General features: G+C 41.2%; 1 protein-coding gene across 2 annotated transcripts in view; it reads left to right on the forward strand.

The window, feature by feature from the left end:
* cyth1b (cytohesin 1b) overlaps nucleotides 1-26,393 on the forward strand; it is a 254,482-nt gene that overhangs the window by 10,785 nt on the left and 217,304 nt on the right. Inside the window, exon 1 of one of the 2 annotated variants that reach the window (XM_078225675.1) lies at nucleotides 24,145-24,285. The exons of the other annotated variant lie outside the window; for it this stretch is intronic. Within the exon in view, the coding sequence (XP_078081801.1) occupies nucleotides 24,228-24,285 (58 nt within the window). The 5' untranslated portion in view covers nucleotides 24,145-24,227. Of the gene's footprint in view, nucleotides 1-24,144; nucleotides 24,286-26,393 lie in introns of those variants that run through there. 2 annotated transcript variants of the gene reach the window in all.

Consider the following 26,393-nt stretch of genomic DNA (forward strand, 5'->3'; position numbering starts at 1 on the left):
CTATCGACTTAGTGGGATCAAGATTACCTTGCTCCAACAGTCTGAGTTGGATATAAGATAGAACATAGAACAGTACAGCACAGAACAGGCCCTTCGGCCCACGATGTTGTGCCGAGCTTTATCTGAAACCAAGATCAAGCTATCCCACTCCCTATCATCCTGGTGTGCTCCATGTGCCTATCCAATAACCGCTTAAATGTTTCTAAAGTGTCTGACTCCACTATCACTGCAGGCAGTCCATTCCACACCCCAACCACTCTCTGCGTAAAGAACCTACCTCTGATATCCGTCCTGTATCTCCCACCACGAACCCTATAGTTATGCCCCCTTGTAATAGCTCCATCCACCCGAGGAAATAGTCTTTGAACGTTCACTCTATCTATCCCCTTCATCATTTTATACACCTCTATTAAGTCTCCCCTCAGCCTCCTCCGCTCCAGAGAGAACAGCCCTAGCTCCCTCAACCTTTCCTCATATGACCTACCCTCCAAACCAGGCAGCATCCTGGTAAATCTCCTCTGCACTCTTTCCAGCGCTTCCACATCCTTCTTATAGTGAGGTGACCAGAACTGCACACAATATTCCAAATGTGGTCTCACCAAGGTCCTGTACAGTTGCAGCATAACCCCACGGCTCTTAAACTCCAACCCCCTGTTAATAAAAGCTAACACACTATAGGCCTTCTTCACAGCTCTATCCACTTGACTGGCAACCTTTAGAGATCTGTGGATATGGACCCCAAGATCTCTCTGTTCCTCCACAGTCTTCAGAACCCTACCTTTGACCCTGTAATCCACATTTAAATTTGTCCTACCAAAATGAATCACCTCACATTTATCAGGGTTAAACTCCATTTGCCATTTTTCAGCCCAGCTTTGCATCCTATCTATGTCTCTTTGCAGCCTACAACAGCCCTCCACCTCATCCACTACTCCACCAATCTTGGTGTCATCAGCAAATTTACTGATCCACCCTTCAGCCCCCTCCTCTAAGTCATTAATAAAAATCACAAAGAGCAGAGGACCAAGCACTGATCCCTGCGGCACACCGATCCAATTCCCGCCACAAACGCATCTCGAGCGAGGTCGTTCATGTTCTGGTCTGCCGACACTGCTTTGCAGTTACAGCCCCTGGCTAGCTGTAGGAGCTCGTTCGCGTACTCTTCCGTCATTTCGCCAGGCTGCCGTCGTCGAGTGGCTAAGAGGTATCGAGCATGCATCTCGTTTGGCGGTTTAATGTAACGCTTCTTAAGAAGCTCGAGGGCCCTTGTGTAGTCGGTGGCCGCATGGATCGCGAGATATACGGTGTCGCTTACCCTTGCGTGGAGGACCCGGAGTCTGTCGTCGTCTGTGGTGACCGCTGCGGAGGCTGCAAGGTAGTCCTCAATACATTTCAACCAGTGGTCGAAGGTGTTAGAGGCGCCCGCCGCACGTGGATCCAGTGTAAGACGTTCGGGTTTTAACATTTGCTCCATACTCTCTGTATCGTTTTCTTTTTTTTTTAACGACGAGAGTTTAATTAATAGTAAAGAAAATTGATGCGCGTTATCACACACGAGGCTTGAGATGCTCAAGGAAATAAAGGCTTTTATTTACTATTACAACAAAGCTACCATGTATAGTACACGATCCCAGACTGAGGGGTCCCAGACAGAGCAGTGACCTTTATACCTCTCCCAGGAGGCGGAGCCCGACTGGGACGTACCATAATAACTATAATACAGGTGTAACAGCCCAACCCTAACCCCAACAGCAACAAGTAGAACAACCCAACCCTAACCCCAACAGCAACATATATACATACTCGTAGTACTGGCCAGACCATGGCTCAGTACTACCTAGTGGGAACCAACGATGGTTCACCACAGGTATGCAAGTGTAATACCTTAAATTTCTGATTTATACACCAGTTATGATTAATTTTAAGTGATGGATAAAATACACTTGCCTGAATTGCGAGGCCTCAGACAAAATTGAGGTGCTAAATGTTTCGTAGGAACATATTCAACAGGCTCATCCTTTTTAAAAAAAATAAAAATAAAAACACAAAAATCTGGAAAAACACAGCAGTTCTGCTAACCTCCGTGGAGAGAGAAACTGACTTAATGTTTTGAGTGTGTATGACTCTTTCGAGCTCATCCTCATTTTCCTATTGAGTTGCAAGTCTCTCTATAGGATGCAGTAAGGGGGGAAAAAAAATAAGGTTGGGATTGTTGACTGAAAAGATGTATAATTTACAGTAGTGAATATCAAATATCAGAATTGTGGAACTATTTTATTTTCAATGATCAGTTGTATATTTTCTGTTGGTAAAGATGGATGTAGGCAATTAAGCAAAATGCATATTGTCTCTAATTTCCATAAGGCTAATTGCCACTGAATAAAGTGTCTATTTATTTGGTGTCTTTATATATAAAACTACTTCTGTGACTGATGTTCCTGTTAAAGGTCATTTATGATTGGAGGTTTCAGTCAGAGCTCCATTCATAGTGTTTGCATTCATTGAAACAACTCTATATTATGGTAGTTCTGTGCAAATAATTCTGCTTTTGGCTCTCTCTAACTCATTTTTGAAGCATATTGTGATTAAGAAGAACAAGGTGGACAATCCAGTGACCAATTCAAACCCATTATAATTTTCTGCTGTCAATACATTAATGTGAGAATGTTATTATATCATGAATTAATTTGTAAATGGATAGTAACATTCTGTGAAGAATAAATGTTCATTTTTAACTTGATGGGGGAGAGGGGAGAATCTTGTACAGGTGGTTAATTTTTCAACCTCCGTGTTAGGGAAAGGAAAAGCTTTCACTTTCCCAATCTTTTTTCTATTGTGCAATCGTTTTTGTCTAATATGTCCAGTGTGACTGCCATGCAAGGATCATCTGAATATGTATAGCCTTCAACAAAATAATTTTTTTAAAAGGTTTAACTAATTTCCACTGCAGTAATATGCATCGGGGGAAGAGAGGATTCCTGGATGAATTGCATTACCTATTTAAGGCTGGAAAGCTTTTTCACTTTCCAGGAGTTCAGCCCTCTCGGGTAGGTGCAAAAGACCCCTGGCACTATTTAAAGGAGATCTGCGGAGCTTTCCCTCCGATACTGGGTAATATTTATCTCTCAACCAACATTATAACAATCTGATTCTTGTCTTTATAATAATGCTGTTGTGGAGCCTTGCTGTGCACAAATTGGCTGCCATGTTTCCTTTCCAGGCAATAATGACTATAGCTCAAAAATTATTGGTTCTGAGTTGCTTTGTCTCATCCTGAAGTCATGAAAGTGTGATGATAAATTCAGATCTTTGCTTAAAGCTTGTCCAGCGTGTTTCTGGCCAAGGTCTGATCTAGATCCAAGTAAAATTAACACCAGCCATTTGTTTTCAAGCTTTTGTGGATTCCAAATTTGCAAATGAATGAGACCATCTCTCATCTCTCAATTTTGAACAGCCGAATGGAGAAATAGTTCTATACTTGCAGATAGTATATTAATCAATTCACATGGGACCCCAATATCTCTCAGCCCTTTAGGTTCAATGACCCTAGTTTGAAAAGCTGCACTGTATATTTTAAATTATTTAATGCAAAAACACATCAACTGGAGTTATTTGAAGACTCTTTTCAGCCAATTTGTTGAATACTTGAAAACAGCAATGATCAACTGATTCCAATTAAGACTGGTGCATTATTTTGCTGCAAAGCAAGTTGAAAGATCCTAATGCAGGCAAGATGCTACCATACCTGCGAGTATGATGGGTTTCCTAGATTTGTCATGCCTAATGATCAGATAATGCTAATTGTAATTAGTGATTTTCTGCTATCTAAGGAGGAACCTTGCATATTCATGGTGCTGGTAATGAGATCAGAACTATTAGTATTACATTTTAATCACACTGGTGAGGCTCACATAATCTAATGCACCATTGCAGAAGCACAGAATAAAGTTTATATTGTACATCATTATCTGCTGAGTCAGGTTAACAGCCTGGTGGAATGATGTTAGAAATAGTTTTTGACCTGACCTAATTGTATTTTAGATTTGGCCCACAAGAGAGACAAGCTTTACAAAAGATATGTAGAGGGACAGATAATATTGAGGAAGCAGGGGGGCTGCAGAAGGACTTGAACAGGTTAGGAGAGTGGGCAAAGAAGTGGCAGATGGAATACATTGTGGAAAAGTGTGAGGTTATGCATTTTGGAAGGAGGAATGGAGGCATAGACTTTTCTAAATGGGAAAATGCTTAGGAAATCAGAAACACAAAGGGACTTGGGAGTCATTATTCAAGATTCTCTTAAGGTTAACGTGCAGGTTCAGTCGGCAGTTAGGAAGGCAAATGCAATGTTAGCATTCATGTCGAGAGGGCTAGAATACAAGACCAGGGGTGAACAAAGAAAATTACAGCACAGGAACAGGCCCTTCGGTCCTCCATGCCTGCACCAACCATGCTGCCCGACTTAACTAAAACTCCCTACCCTTCCGGGGACCGTATCCCTCTATTCCCATCCTATTCATGTATTTGTCAAGATGCCCCTTAAAAGTCACTACCGTATCCGCTTCCACTACCTCCCCCAGCAACGAGTTCAAGGCACCCACTACTCTGTGTAAAAAATCTGCCTCATATATCTCCTTTAAACCTTGCCCCTCGCACCTTAAACCTATGCCCCCTAGTAATTGACTCTTCAAACCTGAGAAAAAGCTTCTGTACTTCTGAGGCTCGATAAGGCTCTGGTCAGACCCCATTTGGAGTATTGTGAGCAGTTTTGGGCCCCATATCTAAGGAAGGATGTGCTGGCCTTGGAAAGGGTCCAGAGGAGGTTCACAAGAATGATCCCTAGACTGAAGAGCTTGTCGTATGAGGAACGGTTGAGGACTCTGGGTCTGTATTCATTGGAGTTTAGAAGGATGAGGGGGGATCTTATTGAAATTTACAGAATACTGCGAGGCTTGGATAGAGTGGACGTGGAGAGGATGTTTCCACTAGTCGGAAAAACTAGAACCAAAGTGCACAACCTCAGGCTAAAGGGACGATCCTTTAAAACAGAGATGAAGAGGAATTTCTTTAGCCAGAGAGTGGTGAATCTCTGGAACTCTTTGCCGCAGAAGGCTGTGGAGGCCAGGTCATTGAATGTCTTTAAGACAGAGATAGATAGGTCCTTGATTAATAAGGGGATCAGGAGTTATGGGGAAAAGGCAGGAAAATGGGGATGAGAAAAATATTAGTCATGATTGAATGGCGGAGCAGACTTGATGGGCCAAGTGGCCTAATTCTGCTCCAATGTCTTATGGTCTAAGAATTTAGTTGCTTTTGGTATTGTGAAGTGTTTACAAATTTGCATACATAGTGTATTTCAAATATTATCTAAAACATGGTCTTTGAGCCATTTCAATTAAAATCCAGTGGCTTTGAGGCATTTGTGACTGATGACCTTTAACTGTTCAGTGTAAATAAAGATACCAAAATATCATTTTCAAGTGATTTTTGTGTATCTGTTTAGATTTTGAGCAAGTTAACTCATGGTGCATAGAAGTATTGGCTCACAGGTGTAAATTTGATAAACATGCCAATATTTTACTACAGTTTTATTTCTTTCAGAAAGGGTAGTGTATGTTTTTCTAGTTAAATTCAATAATTGGAAAAAATTGTTGGTGTTTATAAGGCAGTACTATGCATCTTTCCCTATCATGTAAATACACAATATTTCCAGAATTGTTTTCTGGATGTTTTGAATATACTGATACATGAATTGTTGTCTCTTTGTAAATGACTGTTGCACTGATGTTTGTCCTGCCAGCTGTGCAGAAAGATGGTGTCTGTTTATAGGCAGCTTAACGCTGAGCAATGTGCACTCGCAATTGCATAATATAATATGGAAAAAGCTGCCCGTCATGCAGGAGTCTGCCTTTTTAGAACTTAATTTTAGAATGTAATTTGGAAATTCTAAAACTTTTGTTGAAAAAGGTTCAGATTCACTTCTTGAATTGATGTATAATTTTTAAGGTTTGCTTTGTAAAATGCAGTATTTCAGTGGTTTTGGTTGTTGGGTGGACAACTTAAAGGTGGCAAGTTGGTTTTAAACCCCACCCAATGTTATTGTCTCTTGATTTCAATGGTGATTTAAATGTAGGAAGGGTGGGTGGATCTGTAAAACCAACATTGTGCACATTATTGTCAGTTTGCTGTCAAATGGGTTAGGCTAAAATTGCCCCAAGTGTTTTTCTTGGTTGCACCTGGAAATAAACGAGGTAGTTGGTTTGTTTTACACTTTGTTTGGTTGTATTATGAAACTGACCCTAAATTATAGTTTCTAATTCAAACATCAGCAAATTTAACAGTGAAGTATTTGCAATTCAGTTAAGTATCTTGTTGTTAGACTATAGAGAAATATTGCGTGACCATCCTGGAATATTTTGCATGTGATTTGCCACTGTCCCCGGGAGTGAGTACATTTCACAGAGTTTAGGGTAAATGATGTGTGGGTCATCATAGGACTAGGTTAGATGCAAATGCAAAATAGTATGGATAAGTAAAAACAGAAGATGTTAGAAATGCCCAGCAGGTCTGGCAGTTTCTGTGGAGGGAGAAACAAACTTAATGGGCTGGGATTGGAGGCGACAGCTGTTAACATAGTGTCCATCTGCTTGTACGCTGGTTCTTTGCTCCATTCTCCCAGAGGTGGAAAAGAGGTTGGGAGTGGTTGGCTACGTTTCCACAGGGGTGACTGATGAAGTTCGAAAGTCACTGAAAGTCAATTGAAGGAGACTGACTGAGATTTTCCAGGCTCCCATAGGCAATGAGGAACTGTTTAAGCAAACTTTGAGGCTGCGAATCTGGATGCAACAGCAAACAAAGGCCACCATGTGGAGAGATTCCATCTTCCACCCATCCTGTCAGGCGTGGTCCAGTTGGAAGAGCTATTTTTTATTTAAATCTTGAAGTTGGAGAGAGGGTGGCTGCATTTTGAATTCCCCCCCCCCCCCCTCCCCCCTCAATTACCTACTGCTACCCACCCACCATCCTCAATTGGACAATGTCCCTGCCTGCTGACCTTCAGTTGACTGTTCTGGGGAAATGCACTCTGAGTGATTGTTTCCTACGCCATGTGGTCTTCTGGCCTTCATTTTAGCCTGAGGGTGGGGATCCAGCGTCCGCAGGGAATATTCTACCCAATTTTTCAGGTCTGTGACCTTATTCAATCGTCTTTAGTTTCTTAACAGAATTGTGATTGTAGATACTTAATTCTAGCATATAATTTATTGTGTGGTTATCATAGTGAGATAAGTGTAGCATTTTAAATTCAATGCATCTTTATTAAACAATTATTTTGAAAGATTTTTGATTCATTAGTTTCCTCCTCACTTTCACACTTGCCCTGCACCATAAGCAAGTGAGAAGGGTATATATTTCTTAGCCACTTTTAAAATCATTCTCCAACTGCTCAGTAGAATGTGTGCAAAAGGAATTTGATGCAAGCTTTCCCCATCACTATTATTCAGTTGTAATGTGTTGCCGAGTCTTAGCTGGCAATAAAGGGTGGAGGGAAATAATACTAAAGAAATAGATCAGATATTTATTTGTTTATTCAATCCCATGCACTTTTTCCTTCAAGGTTGCCAGTAGTTAGTATTGCATTTTGCAGGAAAATTTTGGCACTCATTTTTGTTGGTTGCATAATGACAAAACTGTTTTGTAATCACAGATCACCAAAGGTTGACGGCAATATCCTCAAAAGCTTTTAAAAATGGTGAAACTTGTAAACTGAAGAAGCCCATTGTGAAACTAGGTTGTGCACTGCCTCATGTTGCCAATCCATCCAACATTCCCAGACATGCTATCAATAACGATTACTTATTATTGTTTTGTGACTGATCTGTGCCTAATTCATAATCCGTTATTGCAATTCCACAAACTGCAAGAAGAGATGGTGCTGATCTGGTATAGATTAATACATCACCAGCACAAATGAAACTTACTTTTCTCTGTGTATAATTTATGGGTGAGAGCATTTTTCTACAATGCTTATTGGGTATTAGATTTCGGATGTTCTTGCTGTCGGCCTGGTGCATATTGTTGGTCCATGTACTGGCGATAGTGCATTTCTTACGTAGTTTCTTAATTTAGAATGAGATTCCTTATTTGTTTGATGCACAGGGATCTGATGTGCAATGCTAATATATTGTAAATGCATATATTTGTTTACTGACATATCACAGTACTATTGCTGTTCTGAGAATACTAGTGCAGTCTTATTTTAAGCAATGCACTTGCATACCAACTAAATTTCCAAGTGTTTTACTTGTACTAAAATGAGACTTCTAATTCCTGAGTATGTAAATCTTAACAGTTGAGCTCTGGATAAACTCCACCCATCAAACCTGCTAACTTATTAGGGTTGGATGTTACTACCATCATGTGAGTGTAGTTTAAGAATTTTTTAAAAAATCACAGCTTACAGTTTCAGTGATTTCATTGGGGGGTGAGCTAAGCTGTGGCAGTCAGGTGATAGGGTTTTTTTCCTTTGGCCTTTCAGTTTTATTTTGGGGAGTGTTTTTTTTTGAAGCAGTTTAGCAGCAAGCTAAGAAGCAGTCTCCCCCTCTCTCTCTCTGTTCTTCTCTTTGTTTGATTCTGAAACAATAATCAGTTAGCTAAAGGAGAGGGTTATTGCCGTCCTGCCTTGAAGAAACTGTGTTTTGGGAAACAGATTTGATTACAACCTCTTCTGAGTTTCTTCACAAGGGATTTTCAGCATTCAACCCAGGTGGCTGGATTCCTGCGACAAGTTGGCATTAACCTATGCTGTATTGTGCTTATTTGGAGGGTTTTGTGTGTTGGATGTTGGCTTTGATTGGAACACATTAGAGATGTTCCTTAAGAGTTATACGTTATCGTGGCTGTTGTGTTTCTTGTTTGTAATTGTTAAAAGTTCTTGCTCAATGCCTTACTATACATGTCAACAATATTCTTAATTAAACTTTGTTTTTGATGAAAGCTCCTCATGGGTCAGTTGAATCACATCTGAAGTGAAACCTCTCATGCTCATCCTAGCCAAATTCAACGTAAAATGTTACAGATCAAGTGAGCTTCATAGAACACCTTGAATTATCCAACTTGACTTGATACACTATAGATAGCTGGCTGAGCAGCCATTTCTGATCTGCTTTGATATCCCTCACACTAACTTATGAAACTGGCTTCTGGTGATGAAACTATAATTATATGAAGAATACAGACTGGAATGTTAGATTGAAGTCTTTTGAGCTTGTTGTTCTTAGATGAGATGGCATTTCAGTGCTGCACATGATTTAAATATGACCAGGCTTTTACAAATAGATGAGGGGAAGAGAATTGGACTGAAAAAATGGATGGAACAAGGATTTTTATTCCAAAATGCTATATCCCGGTATCCCTGGCTGACACTAGGTATGTGGAGGTTTGGGAGTGGCAGGTGTTGGAGTCAAGAATGAGGCTTGATTATGATGCCATTCTGGTTGAATAATGCAATACTTCCTGTTCAAGCTAGTATGAAGAATGAGGTGGAGAAAGGGAGTCTGGTATTCTCAATGGAAATGGAAGATTCAGGACAGCGGACTGAGAAAATGACAAAAACAAAAAGTGCTGGAAAATTTCAGGTCTGACAGCATCTATGGAGAGAGAATATAGCTAATGTTTAGAGTCTGGATGAGTTTGTCAGATTTGAAGACGAGGAAAATTGGACGAGATTTACACTATTAGGGTTGGGGGGCGGGGAACGTAATTGACAAAAATGTCATAGACAAAAAGACAAAGGAATGTAAATGGTGGTGATGAAGGCTGAGAATGGTGCTAATAGCATCTATTAAGAGATTGGAATGTGAAAATGGCAGAACAAAGGTGCAGAGTGTCAAAGAACAACCTGAGGCATGTGGCAGATGTCCCTGCTGGGGTGGGAGGTGGAGGGTAGAGTGGTGAAAAACAAGATGGAAAGTGAGATTTTAGAAGTGGACAAAAGAAACGTTGGAAGAAATGAAAATTAAAAATGATCAGAATATAAAGTAGTAACAATGGGTTATATAAAAATAAATGAAATATGATAAAATAAATGGAAATGGAGTGGAGGAGGGAGTTCATGCTCTGAAGTTGTTGAACTCGGTGTTAAGTCCGAAGACTATAAAGTGTCTAATTGGAAGATGAGGTGCTGTTCCTCCATTTGCGTTGGGCTTCACTAGAACATTGCAACAGGCCAAGGGCAGACATGTGGACAAGCGAGCAGGATGGTGTGTTGAAATGGCGAGCATAGGAAATTCTGGGTCCTACTTGTGGATGGACCAAAGGTGTTCTGCAAAGTGGTCACCCAGTCTGCGTTTGGTCTCTCCGATGTAGGGTAGACAGAGTGTGATTGAAAAACTTACATAACACAAAAGCTAGCATTGGAGAGGGTCATGTTCTTATCCGAAATTAAAGCAGGTTTTTGTATTTTCAGTAAAGACTTTAATTTTTTAAGTTTTTGAATATACAAATTTCAGTACATTTTTGCAGTACCTCATCTATTAATTAGACATAGGATAGCAAATATCTTGACTAATCTTTAAGTGTTCTATATTAAATGTTTTCTTATGGCTGTTTAAATGTAAACTGAATTTCCTCTGGCATTGATATTGGCAGGTTTAATCTTTGAATGAAAACAAATTGACAAGGGTATTGCTATACCTCACAGCTCTAACTTTGATATCATTCAATCATTTATATACATGATGCTGCATTCTGGATGAGATTTTTTTCCCCCAAATAAAGTTGATTACTGTTGAAATGGATTTAATGATGTGCATATTCTCTGTGCTGTTAGCCTTTTATACAGCACAGTGGCACGATGGCTGGCACTGCTGTCTCACGGCGCCAGTGACCTGGGCTCGATGGCTTGGGTTACTGTCTGTGTGGAGTTTGCATGTCCTCCCCGTGCCTGTGTGGGTTTCCTCCGGGTGCTCTGGTTTCCCCCCCACAGTCCAGAAGATGTGCTGGTTGGGTGCATTGGCCATGCTCAATTCTCCCTCAGTGTACCCGGAGTGTGGCAACTAGGAGATTTTCATTGCAGTTTTAATGTAAGCCTACTTGTGACACGAATAAATAAACATAACATACTTCAAAGGAGACATATTAATGGGAGAAAAATATACGTATTTATCTTTTTGGGTGCTGTGCAATATTCCATTCCCCCCACCACCACCTACAATGTAATTAGATCAACAAGATAGAGAATGCTTGTGCGAGAGAGGTCAGGCTCATGATTGGTGTGTGCTTTACTGGGAGTGGTTTAACAGAACAATCTGTCTCCACCTGCCAGGAGTGTTTCACTCTAGCGAGGTTTAGTATAGCTCCCCACCTCTGGGAGCTGGTGGCCCGACCCCACTGGAGTCAAGGGGAGTCCTAATTGAGGCCCCTCGGGAGGGGGGCGATTGTTGAGGCTGCTATTGGGGACGGGGGGAATCCAGACATTGGGGCTGCGGTGGAGGGTGTCGAGGCTGGCCCGGGCATGTTCGGGGGGGCCAGCGATTGGGCTGTTGGGGATGGTGATCTGGGGTTCGCGGGGCTGGCCAGCATGGGAGATTTATTTTGAAACTTCTGCTGAAACAACCAGCGGGATTTACTCCAGTTTTTATGCAAATTCGACACTTAGAATTTTTTTTGGGTGAATCGGCCCCAGTATCTATAAATAGAAAAGATTTGTTTATGCTCCTTAATTATGTTTTCTCCACATCAAAACTCCAGCATTTGCTGCTGCTTTTCCTTATTTTATTTATGTACTTCAACTGGAACGGTGTTGGATTCTTTTAGCAGTTGACTGTGAAATTGCAGTTTCGTTCATGCCCACTCCTGCTTTCTCCAAGATGAAGATTGTTTTCAATAAACTGTGAAGAATAGAAACTTTAGTCACCATATGGCAGGGGGATGGGAATCAGAGGAGCGGGGATTAAGGACAAGTGCTAGGCAGAGAAACCAAGGACCAGATTCAAACCGGGCCTCAATTAAAAATAGTGGGAACAGGACCAGTGATAAAAAGACTAGTCTAAAAACTTTGTGTCTAAAGGCACGGTGCATTCGCAATAAAGTGGATGAATTAATTGTGCAAATAGATGTAAGCAGCTATGATATAGTTGGGATTAGAAGACATGGCTGCAGGGTGACCAGGGACGGGAACTGAACAACCAGGGGTATTCACTACTTAAGAAAGACAGACAAAAAGGAAAAAGCAGTGGATTTGCATTGCTGGTTAAAGAGGAAAATAACATCATACTGAGGAAAGATATTAGCTCCAACAATGTGGAATCTATACGGGTAGAGCTAAGAAACACCAAAGGGCAAAAAATGTCAGTAGGGGTTGTTTATAGACTCTCAAACTGTCATGATGATGTTGGGAATGACAAACAGGAAATTAGAGATGCAAGCGATAAAGGGACATCTGTAATTTAGGGTTATTTTAATCTGCCTATAGATTGGACAAATCAAATTAGTCACAGTACTGTAGAGGAAAAATTCCTGGAGCATACATTGGATGGTTTTCTGGACCAATATATTGAGGAACCAACTCAAAAGCAGACCATTCTAGACTGGGTATTGTGTAATGAGAAAGGAATAATTGGCAATCTAGTCATGTGTGTGACCCCTTTGGGATGAACGACCATGAAAATGATAGAATTTTTCATCAAGACAGAGAGTGATGTTGTTGAGTCTGAGACTGGGGTTCTGAATCTTAATGGAGGAAACTAATGATATGAGGCATGAGTTCGCTCTGATAGATTGGAAAACCTTACTTAAAGGGATGACGGTGGATAGGCAATGACCAACATTCAAGGGGAGATGCAAAAACAATGTTTCCGATGGTGGGGGTGTCCAGAACCAGGCGTCACAATCTGAGCATACAGAATAGACTGTTTAGGACAGAGATGAGGAGAAATTTCTTCACCCAGTGAGTGGTCAACCTGTGGAATTCGCTATCATGGAAAATAGTTGAGGCCAAAACATTGTATGTTTTCAAGAATCTGTTAGATATAGTACTTGGGCAAAGGGGATCAAAGGATATTGGGGGGAGAGAAAGACGGGATCAGGCTATTGAGTTGGGTCATCAGCCATGATCATAGTGAATGGCAGAGCAGGCTGAAAGGGCCAAATGGCCTCCTCCTATTTTTTATGTTTCTATGTCTATGTCGCTATTGGAGGAAGCTTTTGAAGCTAGATTAAAGCAGTACAGTCTTTACAAGAATCTGCTGCAGCTGTTTATTTTTGACAGGATCCAGAAATCTATGGGATCTAGTTTGTTCCAAACTATTGTATCACTCTGAACAAGCTTAGTATAAGTTTTTATTGAAGAAATGTTTCTATCGTGAATTTTTTCTGCTGGCTATGTTGTCAGCTGAAGCAACTATGTAAAACACGAGATGTATGGAAAGAAAATTTGGTAGCTTGCAACTTGAGATTGCAAAAACGCATATCTCCACTTGAGGCATGATGTTGCCCAGAATTTGGTAACAAAAGACTTGATTACTGTAGTAATTGCTGTTAAACTAATACCCTTCAGTATGATATAACATGCAGACACAAGTTTATGCACAATATTATTGTGAAAGTTGGCCCATGACTATAGTTAAACATATTTAATTAATTAGGTTAAACATTGCCTTGTGTAGTTTGATAAATAATTTTGTAATAAATCAGTCCATCTTTCTATATTCTTAAAATAGTAAACCTTTCAACATAAGAGTACAGGTAATCAAGTTTTACCTTTCATTCGGATCACCTTTTGCTGAGCTCATTCAGAGAGCGAAAAGTGCTTTGTGTTGGAATGAAAGTGGCACTGCAACGCGTGCTGGAACCTTTCTAGTTTAGACTTGTTGGATGTGTGTGCCACTGACATTTCAAATAGAATCTAGTTTTTCTTTTACTTTTTTACTGTTTACACACACAAGTAACAATTATATCAAAATATTGGTGACAAAGCTGGAAACTGAAATAACAAGTGTTTTTGTGCGACCCAGTACCATTTGCATGACTGCAGAAGGCTGTGCCCCCTTTTGCCCTCACTCAGATTCCTAATTGAATTCTATTACCTGTAAATGTTTCTTGCAGTCAAAAATGTAGCCCATTGACTGTGCTGTTCAATCAATGAACTTCATGTAGTGCCCAAATATATAAAGTACTTTGTGGCAACCAGAATATCTCCTACAATGTGCAAAGTTAGTTTTGCAACAAATCTGAAGTCTGAATCTGTTCTAAATTAGAATCTGGAAAAGGCCAAAACATGATGTTGGAAAGAATACTTTGATCATGCCAGTGTTCTATTTAATTGAAAAATCTAAATCTAATTGCAGAATCATGGGCCAATTATGAAGTTTAATTTTACTGAACCATTTATTAGTGCGATAATATTATGTCAAGCAATCAGTCGGAAGGCTGTCGGTACTTTTTTGTCGCTAAATGAGAGAAACAGCATAATTTTCTATGAACTTGAAAGGGACCCAGGGTTTGGGGGAAACAGCTGGTAGTGTGAGATTGGCTGCTCTCAGAACCAGCACAGATATGACTGGTTGAATGGTTGTCTTCTGTGCTGCAACATTCTATAAGATGTTGTGTTGTAACAAATGCATATGAGGAAGTCTTGCACGTCTGAGACCGTTTCATCTGGTTGTCCGAACTGAATTTGAGTAACAAATTGTAAATGGAAGTAAACCGACAAATGCACAAGTAGCACCTTGAATCAAAAGCAAATACCCTCAAATCCACTTCCTGGGTGTGCTCTTCAGAGCAATAGGGTTTTGTGGCCTTAAAGATTGAACTATCCTGCATTTTGTCAGCAGAATTTTACATTATACCTTGCATGGTATAACTCCTCTGTCACATATAGCCAATCTGTTCTACTGTGAGCTGTGCCACTGAAAGCAGCTAGTAAGTGCAGGGAGACTCCAAAAGAAAACAAAATATCTTTGCTATTTTATGAAGAAAATTCAGATGCTTTTAAGAAAATTGGCTTGAGGGTGTACATGTACTTGCACTCCATTATTTTGATGCTGAGCTATTAAATGGGGAGCCATTTGGCAACAGAAGGGATAATAGCTGCATTCAAAACCCATTTGATGCATATTCGAACTAAATGATGGCATATATTTTTAATGTAAAAAGCTATTGAGCATTTATGCCCATTCAAAAATAAATTGAAGCCACCCAAGGTCATTTATCTTGCTAACGAATAACCAAAAAGGTTATGTGCATGCATGCTTGCATACATGCACAGAGTAACTGTGTCAACTTGTCCCCTCAGTTAAGGGTTATGGGTTCCAGTTCCTTCTTGACAACTTGATCTAGGATGATGTTCTGAAGTGCCATTAAGGGCTATTTTGTCAAGGGGGCAATTCTTGAGATTAGGTGTTAAATCAAAGTTGAATTTGTCTGCTCAGGTCAATATTTAAAATTCCAAGAGCACTTATGTGATGGAAGTGCAGGAAATTCTTCCAGTGTCCTGGCCAATATTCTTTCCTCAAACCTCACCAAACAAGTTGGATTAATTGATCAATCATTTCATTGTTATTTTGGGAACTTGTTACTCATAAAATAGTTGCTATGTTGTATCCATAACACATGACTGCACTTCAAAGTAATTATGTTTGAATTGTTTTGCGATGTTTGTGAGAGACATGAACTCAAGTCAATATTTCTGTGCCATTTTCAACAACTTTATTGGCATTTTAAAGCTAAACCTTTGTTTTGTCTTCTAGCTAGGAAAGCCTGCTGCGCACTTCATCACCGTGCTATTCCCTCTGTCACAATATTCATTTGCTATGGATCAAATATGTATTTCCCAGATGAAGAGACACTTGTCAGAGCAGCTGATTACTTTATAAACCTCTTCAACATGCAATAGTTGTGTTCAGTGATTGTGATCTGGGTATTAAAGGTGCAAAGTGAAGTTTCTTTGTGTCTTGTCCAGTCTCTGCTACATCAGTAATTTGTAAACTTGGAAAACTTGGATTGAACAGGCTTGTAGGGTCCATTCATTCCTCAGAATAGATGTAGACAGCACTGGTCCATTGAATTTCTTTTATTTAGCAGAAATTTAAAATTAACACATTACAGATTGACTTGGAGAGAGACTAGCAAAAGCCAGTCCTGGCAAAGACTTGACTCAAACCTCACACTGTCCACATATAGCTTTAGAGAGCATTATAACTTTTTGGTTATCTGTGTTATGAAATTACTTGGTACAAGCTGTGTCCCTAACTTTCATAAACCATTTGCAGCTGTGGCCATGAAGGCTTTGTTTTGACTTGTGAAAAAACCTGTTTGCCGTTCAAAAATGCAGTCAATTTCTCAGCTAATCCCAGCATACCTGCTGAGTCTTAAAATGTGGCCAAGTTTAAAGCTTAGGATAGTTAGTTACATAGGCAGAAATATCTTAAAATTAAGTCTTTGCATTATCTGAAGCAAACCGTACATCGGATCCCATCAGGTTCCTGCAGCGACACTTTGGAAAATTGTACTAAAAGCATTTTTACAGCAGCAAAATATGTGCTTGGATTATATCTGTTGCCTATTAGAAATTCCTGAAAAAATGTACATTGGCAGCAGTGCTGTTAGCATTTAGTGGCACTGGAATGAGTTTTTATTTTTGGAGTTTACTAATTAGATTCTATTTGGATTGGAGTCTTCCTACTTGGATATCGAAAGCTCAACAGCACCCATTCAGTATAACCTGAAATGCTACAGTTCTTTAAAACTTTTCAGAGAATCTATTGAAATATCGTAAAATTCCATTGTATGTTATAGTCATTTACGGCACCGAAGGACGTAATTCAATGCCCATCGAGTCTATACAGGTTCCCTACAGAGTAATTCAGTAAGTCCCACTCCCCTACTTGGTCCTCATGACCTTGTCCATGTATTTCCTTCAAGTGTCCATCCAGGTTTCTTTTTGAAATCATTTTCCGCCTTCAGCTTCACAATCCTTGTGGGTAGCAAGTTCCAGGTCATTACTACTCAATGTGCAAAAATGTTTTTCCTTATCCTCCCCTGCATATCTCACTCAACATCTTAAATCTCTGTCCTCGAGTTGTACAATCAGTTAATGGGAACAGCTTTATTTGTCTATCTTACCTAAACGTGTCATAAACTTTTACGCCTCTATCAAATCTCCCTTCTATCTCCTTTTGTGCTAAGGAGAATAACACCAGCCACTTCCGACCCAACCTTGCAATTAAACCACTGCCCCCTGCACCCCCCCCCCCCCCACACCCCCTCCTCCCAACCACTCCTCCACATCTTGAACTAACTATTCTGGCAATACCTGTTAGAAGGTATTCTGAGAGCCTGGAGCTACAGGCATTTAGAGAGGCAAGGACTGATTAGGGACATAAATGCTCAATAGCCTTTTACATTAAAAATATATGCAATCATTAGTTTGACTATGCATCAAATGGGTTTTGAATGGAGTGTAGGTGGCTTAGGGGTGATCTTATAGAGGTCTATAAAATAATGAGGGACATAGATAAGGTAGATAGTTAGCATCTTTCCCCAAAGATGGGGGAGTCTAAAACTAGAAGGCATAGGTTTAAGGTGAGAAGGGACAGATACAAAAGGGTCCAGAGGGGCAATATTTTCAGAGGGTGGTGAGTGTCTGGAACGAACTGCCAGAGATAGTAGTAAAGGTGAGTACAATTTTGTCTTTTAAAAAGCACTTAGACAGTTACATGGGTAAGATTGGTATTGAGGGATATGGGGCCAAATGCGGGCAATTGGGACTAGTTTAATGGTAAAAACTGGGCGGCATAGACAAGTTGGGCCAATGGGCCAGTTTCCATGCTGTAAATGCCTATGACTCTAAATCTCCTCTGTGCCATCTTGAGGGCCTTCACATCTTCCTAAAGTGTGATGATCAAAACTGAATGCAATACTCTAGGTAGGGCCTAACCAGAGATTTACATTGGTTCAGCATAACAAAATAGCTTTTGTACTCAATTCCTCTATTTATGAAGTCTAAGATCTCATATGCTTTTACTAACTTTCGTATGAGGGTTTGGCAAATATATGGTTAATGTGGGACTGAGTACAGTACTGCCCACAATGACATAAAAGAGCATGTGATCCACACCCAGGGTCAGCCGAGTGTTGCACAGAGCCATGTCTTTCAGCAAACGTGGAGATAGCTCCTAGTTCATGCCCTTCACTCTATATCTGTAAATAATTGAGTCAATAAAGACTAATAGTTAACCTATGCATGAAGACGAAGACTTCTTACCAACTGAACTGTAACCAACATCCAAGCTTGTGGAAAAACCCAAGACCTCTCAGAATATGTGGAGAAAAATTGAAATGCTGGAAGACCAAGAAAAAATTCAGGAAAGTAGTCTGACTTGAAAAGCTCCAGAGGCAGAGGGAAAATAGCCAGGAAAAGGCTCCAAAGCAAGGCTTTAAAGCTAGTAGCAGAAATTTAAAATTCCTTACAGCAGCAGAAGACTCCTAGTACGGGTGAGCTAAATCTTTTAAAATGCCAGGCAAAAGCAAGTCATGAGAAATCTTTAAATAATTGAGTCAGAAGTACAGTTTTAAAAAATCTGAAGCTAAAACGCAATCCCTGAGTCAACAAGTTTGACTTTAAAACTCTAGCAGAACCTACAGGTTTTAACTATGGATCAGAATTCCACACTTCCAAATCAATTCGGACCAACCCAAGTCATCAATCAATCACAATTGGGGACTTTTGAGGAAAAGTTTCCTAAAAGACAGCATCACTTCATGTTTAGACAAAAAGTCAGAAGCAGAATGTGTTAATACACTAGGCCAGATTGCGGATGACATTACAAGACTGAACCAATGAATTACCTGCTAAATTTGAAGAAGCAACGTGCAATTTCAGCACAATGCTTTCAGTGCAACAGGATTGGACACTGCAGCAAATCTTGGTTTCTTAATTTGGAATGCGGACCTTTCAGTTAATGGCCATAAATTTTAAATTGGAAACAGGAGCCTGCATAACAATCTTGTTGGACAAAGAACCGTAGCTGGTGACCCAGTGGTTGACACTGCCCACAACATCCCAAGGAGATCCCTTTTGTGATCCACAACCAGGACTGTTCATTACTAAGCAACAAAGTCTGTACTGAATTTAACCTATTATAGAGGATTGACGATGTCAACCAACAAGGGACTGGCTCAAAGTACAAATGTGAGTTCCCAAAACAATTCACAGGACTAGGACGACTGAAAAATGTGGAGAGCATTACACAGAGGATACTAAACCTATGCGCCTATTTGGACCACATAAGACGCACCCCCCCCCCCCCCCCCCCAACCAGCCACTCATAAAGCAGGTGCAGCAACAGCTGGATGACATGGCAAACATGGGCGACATCTCCCTAGTCACCCAACCAACTCCATGATGGTGTTCCAGCTTGATCCCAGACTCAAAACCAAATAGGTCCATCTGTATGTCCTAACTTAGCTCAGTAAAGCTGTATCCAGAGAAGTGCATCCCATGTCCTCCGAGGATGAAAATCTGACTAAGTTCTCAAAGCACAGTATTTTCAAAACTGGCTGCCAAAAATGGCTTTTGCCAACTTCCTCTTGATGAAGAGTCCAGGCTGCTGACAACATTTGTTATCACCTTCAGCAGATTCTGCTTTAACCGCCTGCTGTTTGGAACATTTCTGGCACCGACATATTTCCAAAGTATAGTGTCGGCTATTTTGCAGGGCCTTTGGTGCTACAGCCGTTGGTGAAAGTGAAAGAGACTCACAATGATCTTGGAGTGCCTGCAGGAGCAGGGCTAATGCTGAATGACAAATGTGAGTTTTCCAAAATATCGATTTGGTTCCTGAGTCACATGGTAATCATGGAAGACCCACAAAAAAACCAAGGCTATCAGCACCTTCCCAACCCTGCCCAATTTCTAGACCTCCAGCGATTCTTGGGGAGCAAGCTGGCAACATTTTTCCTAGATTTGGCACAGATCACAGAACCCCTGAGGCATCTGCTTAAAGACCAAGCAAGATGCTAGAAATCACATTATCTAGTGTTGCTCTCCTCAGATATTCTAGCTCAATATCACCCTAGACCTGCGCATCACCATAGCAGCGGATGCTTTGTCCACAGGCCTGGGAGTGGTCCTTTTTCAGGAACAACTTAAAAGAAATTGCTGACCTGTGCATTATGCATCCAGAAGGCGGTTAGACGCTGAGATGAGCTACTCTGCCATAGAAAAGGAAGCTCTTCCAGTCATGTAGACATGCAAGAAGTTTTCTAACCATATCATCGACCCCATGGTCACATTGAAATGGACCATTAGCCAGTCGCCTCCTTATTGGACTAACTAAGATGCCTCCTGGATTTGAGGTTTTGCCTGTGCTGCATGAAGTTTGCTTATCGCACAGTATACATCTAAGGTTTAAAAAAAAGACGAGCTGACACCCTTTCTAGGACCACAGTGGGCCTCCTGTGAAAGCAGGATGTCAATCTCATTGAACAATTAGAAGTGTACTCCCAATTGACCAGGAGACACCTGCCCAGCAACCACAAGTAAACTCCATGAGATCTGCCAGGAACAAATGTGTGATGAGGAGTTTGCCTGCATCTGGACATACTGTCAGAATAAAGGCCTCAAAAGAAACCACATAGAGGGGGTTTCGAACAATAAAACACTTGATATTAAATGACCTTCTGGTCTACGATGAGTTGCTGATTGTCTCGGTCTGTTTGCAACCAGGGATCCTTGATAAATTGCACCAGGGCCACCTGAGCATTACTCAGAGCAGAGGCCCAATCTGCTGTCTGGTGGCCAGGCATTTCCAAAGCAGTTGAAAATACCATTGTAATCACACCTGCCAAATTACACAGGCAGGACCTCATCATCACAATTCCAAATCAGACCATAAGAACATAACATAAGAAATAGGAGCAGGAGTAGGCCATCTAGCCCCTCAAGCCTGCCCCACCATTCAATAAGATCATGGCTGCTCTGAAGTGGATCAGTTCCACTTAACGCCTGATCCCTATAACCCCTAATTCCCTTACCGATCAGGAATCCATCTATCCGTGATTTAAACATATTCAACGAGGTAGCCTCCACCACTTCAGTGGGCAGAGAATTCCAGAGATTCGCCACCCTCTGAGAGAAGAAGTTCCTCCTCAACTCTGTCCTAAACTGACCCCCCTTTATTTTGAGGCTGTACCCTCTAGTTCTAGCTTCCTTTCTAAGTGGAAAGAATCTCTTCACCTCTACCCTATCCAGCCCCTTCATTATCTTATAGGTCTCTATAAGATCCCCCCTCAGCCTTCTAAATTCCAACGAGTACAAACCCAATCTGCTCAGTCTCTCCTCATAATCAACACCCCTCATCTCTGGTATCAACCTGGTGAACCTTCTCTGCACTCCCTCCAAGGCCAATATATCCTTCCGCAAATAAGGGGACCAATACTGCACACAGTATTCCAGCTGCGGCCTCACCAATGCCCTGTACAGATGCAGCAAGACATCTCTGCTTTTATATTCTATCCCCCTTGCGATATAGGCCAACATCCCATTTGCCTTCTTGATCACCTGTTGCACCTGCAGACTGGGTTTTTGCGTCTCATGCACAAGGACCCCCAGGTCCCTTTGCACAGTAGCATGTTGTAATTTTTTTCCATTTAGATAATAATCCAATTTGCTATTATTTCCTCCAAAGTGAATAACCTCACATTTGTCAACGTTATACTCCATCTGCCAGATCCTTGCCCACTCACTCAGCCTGTCCAAATCTCTCTGCAGACCTTCTACTCCCTCCACACGATTCACTTTTCCACTTATCTTTGTGTCGTCTGCAAACTTTGTTACCCTACACTCAGTCTCCTCCTCCAGATCGTCTATATAAATGGTAAATAGTTGAGGCCCCAGTACCGATCCCTGCGGCACGCCACTAGTTACCATCTGCCAACCAGAAAAGCACCCATTTATTCCGACTCTCTGCTTCCTGTCGGATAGCCAATCCCCAATCCACGCTAACACCCTACCCCCAACTCCGTGTGACCCAATCTGGGAGAGGCTAGGTGTTGAGCTGTTTGTCATCCACAGAAAATCTATCTTTATAGTGAGGGACTACTACTCCAGATGGGATGAGGTGAAGCAACTATGTACGACTACCACAGAGGCAGTAAATCAGGCACTCGGAGAGTTGTTCCAGAGCCATAGTATCCCACAATATTGTGTCAAACAATAGCCCACAATTTCCAAATCAGTAACTCACACATCTTGCCACCACATCCAGCTTACCAAGATACCCACAGTCAAATGGGAAGGCTGAAAGGGGGGGCTCTGTACAGTTAAGGCCTCCTAACAAAAGAATGAAGACTTCCTCACAGCACTGCTCACCATATAGTGATATTGTAGTAATGACAATGTAAATATATGACAGTAATAACATTGTAAGACATGAGGCTGGGGGAGGGGGTGTCATATAAGGATATGACATAATGTTAATGTGAGACTGAGGACCGTATTGGCCACATACTGACATAAGACCACATGACCCGCACCTTGGTTATTCAGAGCCATGTGTACCAGTAAGCAGGGAGACAGCTCCAAGCATGTGCCCATTCTGCATATCTAGACAACAAAGAGTTGAAGTTAACCTACGAATGACTATGAAGACTTTTCCAGACCTACAGATCTGTAACAAACACCCTACAACACCAACCATTCAAATCTGTCCTGCCATTTTCAAATATTGATGTACATGCGCCCCAGGTTCCTCTGTTCCTGCCTGCTCTTTAGAATTGTACCATGAAGTCTATATTGCCTCTCCACATCCCTTTTGCCGAAATGTATCATCTCACCTTTCTTTGTGTGGAATTCCTCCTTCTCCTTGTCTGCCTGTTTTGCTAGCTGATCAATGTTATGTTTGTAGGCAATTAGTATCACCCACACTGTTTGCTGCTGCTCCAAGTTTAATATCAGCCGATTTGGAAATTTTACTCACAAGATCCAAATCATTTATATATAGCAAAAAAAACCGTGCTGTTTGCACAGACCCTTGGTGAACAGTTCTGTCTACTAGACTCCAGTCTGTTCTTTTAAAAAAAAAATCCATTGCAATTCACTGCATTCTGTCCTTCAGCCATTTTCTTAGCGAATTGCACCCTGGCCCTCCTATTCCACGAGTCTCAATTTTGTCAACCAGCCTTTTAATTTGGTACTTGTCAACAGCTTCTTACATTTCATATAGACAACAACCACTGCATTCCCTTCATCAATCTTTTTTACTCAATAAAGAAATCAATTAAATTAGGCAAGCATTATCTGTCTTTTATAAATCCATGCTAGCTCTTCTTAATAAACTCAAATCCCTCCAAGCGCCAGTTAATTATCTTTTCCTGACTCAAGTTTTGTAAATGGTACCCACCACTGTTAAATTAACTGGTCTGCAGTTACGGGAACTATCATTGCACCCTTTCTTTTATCATCGTAACACAGAATCCCTACATTACAGAAGGAGACCATTTGACCCATCAAGCCTGCATTGACAACAATCCCACCCAGGCTCTTTCCCCATAACCCTATTACCTTGCTAATCCCCATGACATTAAGGGTTAATTTACCGTAGTCAAGCTATCTAACCCACGTATCTTTGGAATGTGGGAGGAAATCAGAGCTCCCGGAGGAAACCTTTTAACAGCTTTTACATTAACAATTTTGAATATCATTGGATAGAATGGAAATCATGCATTTAAACTGGTGAAAATTTGAAACTGGGGCTCTATTTTACTATTTTGATTCTAAGTGCTGGGTGGACTTAACTGGGAGTATTTCAGATCTGACTTTTAAACCCATTCTCAGGCGCCCCCTACGCACTCTGCCTGCAAAAATATCAGTGAGTCCGAATCACGCTGCAGAAACCTGTGGGCGGGACATAATCTGCCTGAAACACTGCAGCTCCAATCGGTGCCTCCAACTGCGCAGGCGCAGCAAAAAAAAAGATTAGAATGCTACTCCCTTGCCACATACCTCCCGGTCTGGATAATGCCTACCCCTGGCCCCCATAGACATTGCCCCACCCCTCAACATTATTGACAGTTATACCCCTTCTCCCCTCTCCGACCCCCCCCCCCCCCCCCCCCCAACAGATCTCGGGCAGATTGACAGTGGACCCCCCTCACCAATCTCGAGCAGAAAGCCGTCGGACACTCAGCACTTACCTCCTCACTAACTGGAACTAATCGGACTTGTATGGAGCATGTCTGTTTCGCGCCGATTCTGGATGGGCGAACGCGGTGATAAAGGGGGAAGTGCCGGTAAAGTTGGGCGTGCAGCCCATTAAGTCAATTTAAATGCATGTAAATAGATCAGCAAGCCTAATTGCGGCCATTTTCAGGCCTTGGTAAAGGGGGAACCGACGCGGAGATGGGCACGGATCGCGCAACACGATGGTAAAATCGGGCCCTATGTAGCTTGTCAGTGGTCTGCCTATAATTTTATTGATCTGGTGCTGTCTGAATGTTGATCATTACTTCACAATGATGTACAATGAAAAAAGAGTTTACATTTGTATGCCAGTTTACTAGTTTTGATATTCTCATGTCCCAAAGCTTTTTGCAACAATTGTTGTAATGTAGGAAACATGGCAGCTAATTTGCACAAGTGTCCCTCTAATTTCCCTGCTTTTCTTTGAACAGAGCTGATGGATCGTTTACATTAATTTAGGAGGGCAGGTTTAATTTTGCATCTAAAGGGCAGACCTTCAGTCGTGCCAGTTCCATCTTACTGCACTGAAGGGTCAGTCTAGATTTTGTTCTTAAGTCTCGAGTTGTGTTTGAAGCCACAACCTTGAGACTCTTAGGCTTAGTCTGCAAGCGCGATCCTGACCTTCCTGTTATTTGCCATTTCAATTCACCATCTTGCTGCCATGCTAACATTTCTGTCCTTAACCTGCCACAATGTTCCAGTGAAGCTGAATGCAAACTGGGGGATTTCATCTTCTGATGAGGCACTGTTTCAGCCCTGACTCGACCTTAAGTTCAACAACTTAAGACCATGAGCTCTATCCTCCATTCTTTTTCTTCATCTTCAGATACTTCTAGCAATTTGTCTCCCTATCTCCCACTGTGTGAGGCAATAGATTAACACAACGTGTCGTTGCCATTAATGTAATAAACATCCCATAAGGATGTATTAGGAAAATTACAAAAAGCTTGGTCAAAGAGGAAAGTTTTCAGCAGTGTCTTTAAAGAAAGGCTGTGTGCCAAATTCCCCGTTCTCACTGGCAGCAGTAGCGGGACATGCAAGACTGGAGAACTCCAGCCCTGAGCTTAACTACCCTCGGAGCTAACCTTCCCCTTTTCTGTTCAACTCCTGTAAAGATGTTAACATCTATAAGAACCGTGTAATTTTTCCCACACAATGACTTTGTTTTCTCTTGAAGTGTTCTGTGGGGTTGACAACAGTTATTCTTTTAGGTCTGGCTTTGTTCCCACTGTTTTCTGGGAGTTCTGACCAGCTATTCCTGCTGTCTTCTGGGAGATCGAAACAGCTACTCCCTCAAATTGGTTTCAGTATCTCCTGAAATATATTCTTTCCCCTTGATCTCACCATTGTCTCACTAAAAATGCTTTCTTCCAGAATTGATTAAATTTTTTTTTTACCTTGGCTCTCGGGTTTAATACAAAACCCCCTACCGTATTTTCTTAAACATTTTTTTACAACCTGTATATAACCTCCTTTGAACCAAAAAAAATTCAAATCTTCGACAGTTAGGACTGAGGTATATACAAGGTACTAAGAGGTTGATTGGTCATGGTAAATTGTCCCTTAGTGTCAGGGGGATTAGCAGGGTAAACACATGGGGTTACACGGATAGGATTTGGGTGGGATTATTGTCGATGCAGGTGAGATAGGACGAATGGCCTTCTTCTGCCCTGTATGGATTCTTTAAGTCCCTCTTGGCCCATTACCATATCAAAACCACTTCTTATTGTTGTCTTACATTCTTAGTCACCCTGTCTCTTACTCAAATTACCATACTCGCAAACCCCCAACAATTTGTCTCTGGTACATAAGAAATATGACAATGACATTATTAACATTTCTTGGCAGAAGAACAGATCCTTAGCCACACCAGTAGTAATGGTGACAGGAAAGAAGAAACAGGTGAATCTCTGGTTATGATTGGATAAGAATGACTAGTGACTGCAGCCACACCCAGTTGTGTGGGGTATTGAATGAGCCGTGTGAGGTCAGGTTGAGATGAATGAAGAGGTAGTTTATCTTTGTCACAATCAAATAGGATGTCAGTTGTGACTTTGTAAACTGTTGTTACAGTTTATTGGAAACCTGACTGTTTAAGCTTAAAGTTTATTTATTAGTGTCACAAGTGACATTAACACTGCAATGAAGTTACTGTGAA

Source organism: Mustelus asterias, chromosome 12, assembly GCF_964213995.1.
Source record: "Mustelus asterias chromosome 12, sMusAst1.hap1.1, whole genome shotgun sequence".
Classification (NCBI taxonomy): Eukaryota; Metazoa; Chordata; class Chondrichthyes; order Carcharhiniformes; family Triakidae; genus Mustelus; species Mustelus asterias.